Below are 2,581 nucleotides of genomic sequence, written 5' to 3' on the forward strand. Positions count from 1 at the left end.
AATGTTTGCCTATCCATAATAAGTGGCCAACTTTTTGGACATTTGACGATTTATCTAAGACTGTGTTTAGTGCACCAAACCCTTGTAAATTAATGGTTGGCACGCCATAATAAGTGGCCAATTAAAATGGAAATTGCAATTATAAATAGTAGTATTTGTTCCATATAAATTGCAACTATTGCTGCTTAATAACATGGAAAATCAGATATTGTAAAACCAAAAGTTACATCCTTGTTTGATTCAAGTTAAGATCAAATGGATTCTCATCACAGTGGCATTGACCATCAGAAAAATCATGGTACTGGCGGTCATGGTACTGGCGGTCATGGTCTCTCATCTGGATATTCTGACCAACCCTTAGGCCATGCTACTAGTGGCGGTCATGGTAGTGGTGGTCATGGTACTGGCGGTCATGGTAGCGGTGGTCACGGTATGTCATCTGGATATTCTGACCAATCCTTAGGCCATGGTACTAATAGTGGTCATGGCAGTGGCAGTCATGGTAGTGGTGGTCACGGTCTATCGTCTGGATATTCTGACCAACCCTTAGGCCATGCTACTAGTGGTGGTCATGGCAGTGGCGGTCTTGGTGGTGATGGTCACAGTCTTTCATCTGGATATTCTAACCAACCCTTAGGCCATGCTACTAGTGGAAGTCATGGTAGTGGCAGTCATGGCAGTGGCGGTCACGGTTCTGGCAGTCACGGTCTCTCATCTGGATATACTAACCAACCCTTAGGCCATGCTACTAGTGGTGGCCATGGCAGTGGCGGTCATGGTACTGGAAGTCACGGTCTCTCATCTGGATATTCTGACCAACCCTTAGGCCATGCTACTAGTGGCGGTCATGGCAGTGGTGGTCATGGTACTAACAGTCACGATACTGGCAGTCACGGTCTCTCATCTGGATATTCTGACCAACCATTAGGCCATGCTACTAGTGGTGGTCATGGTAGTGGCAGTCATGGCACTGGCAGTCATGGTCTCTCATCTGGATATTCTGACCAACCCTTAGGCCATGCTACTAGTGGTGGTCATGGTCATTTATCCTCCATCGGCCAACCATTACAAAAACATGGTAGCGGTAGTGGTGATCATGGTTATTCATCTGGCCATGGCCATGCTAGTGCTGGCGATGGTGGTCACGGTTATTCATCTGGCGGTACTGGTGGTCATGGTCATTCATCCACTGATGATCATGTCAAACCACACAAACATTCTAGTGGTGATGGTTATTCATCTGGCCATAGCCATGGTGTTGGCGGTGGTGGGGATGGTTATTCATCTGGCCATGGCCATGCTAGTACTGGCGGTGGTGGTCATGGTCATGGTTATTCATCCTCTTCCGACCACTCAAAAAACCATGCTAGTGGTGGAGGTGGTGGTGGTCATGGTTATTGATCCCCACATGAAGACGAAGGCAAGGAACCTTAGAGGAAGATATATATTGTATTACTTTGAATAAAGCTTTGAGCTCTTACTCCTTTATATAATGCTAGGTGTTCTAATTTACTCCTTATTAACCATATGTCACATCAAAATAGAATTATAGGGTCAGTGCTCATGACTAAGAGAAATAAGAACAGTGAATGAAATTTTACTGGTGTAATTCACAGTTTCATCTTCTATGATTATCTATGTGTCGACTCATTCAAGTCATAGAAAACTATTTCATTTTTTATTGTATCATCTCACTTTTTCTCGGAATAGCTATATATACAATTATTATGTTCTTTTACATGCAAGATGCAACTTTAAAAATAAAAAAATAAAAAAATAATAAATAATAAATAATAAATAAATAAAAAAACACTTGTAAAATAGACGATCAATGTAGAGTGATATGTTCATAAAAATTGTAAATTTTTTGGTTTATTTTTTAAAGTTACATGATGATCGAACATGGTTTGTAACATCTAATAATATCTCATGCTTTGTAGTTCTTGTGTTCTCATGCACATCCATTGTTCAATAAATCAAAATCTACACATCATGCTCTATTATTGTTCAAGTCAGCAAATGCACATACATATAACAATGTTTTAAATAAATCAAAATATCATTAGCTAAAATATAAACCATCTAAAGAAAGGACAATCTTGTGACTGGACAACAAAGAGCACGTACCCAGAAATTCAACCATCAATGCTATCATTTTTATTTCGTCTTTCGTTTCATCAATGCAGCTGAGGACGTCAACCCAGAACCTAGAAGACGATTCAAGGACGTAGGGTTTAAGGATATGATACAATATCGAATCTCAATTACAAGAAAATGAAAGCAATTTTCGGATATCTCTATTCCAGAATCACTAACCATTTAATAATTTCTTTACATATACATCATAAACACGACCATGAGCAGACATATTTACAGACTATTGTCATATTCAAAAAGTAAGAAAGAGAAGCACTTCTCGAATTGAGAAAACAATGGCAGAATGTTGAGCTAGCTAGGTTTTGTGTGTGAGCATGTGTTTGTGTGTTCTCTCCTACAAACATATTTTAGTCATGTCTTATAACATTATATTAACACATGCATATATTATGGCTCTCCTCAATGTTATTTTATTCACCAATTT

The 2,581-nt window shown here is 39.3% G+C and overlaps 1 protein-coding gene across 1 annotated transcript; it reads left to right on the forward strand.

Annotated features, from left to right (window-relative positions):
- The first annotated feature begins 255 nt into the window (after nucleotides 1-255).
- Nucleotides 256-1,401, forward strand: LOC132277893 (uncharacterized). The gene has a single exon (XM_059779735.1). The coding sequence runs from the start codon at nucleotides 256-258 to the stop codon at nucleotides 1,399-1,401; it is 1,146 nt and encodes a 381-aa protein (XP_059635718.1).
- Nucleotides 1,402-2,581: the final 1,180 nt, after the last annotated feature.

This window comes from Cornus florida, unplaced genomic scaffold, assembly GCF_030987335.1.
Source record: "Cornus florida cultivar Cherokee Brave unplaced genomic scaffold, ASM3098733v1 CherokeeBrave_3.0.0_Hap2_Chr10, whole genome shotgun sequence".
Classification (NCBI taxonomy): Eukaryota; Viridiplantae; Streptophyta; class Magnoliopsida; order Cornales; family Cornaceae; genus Cornus; species Cornus florida.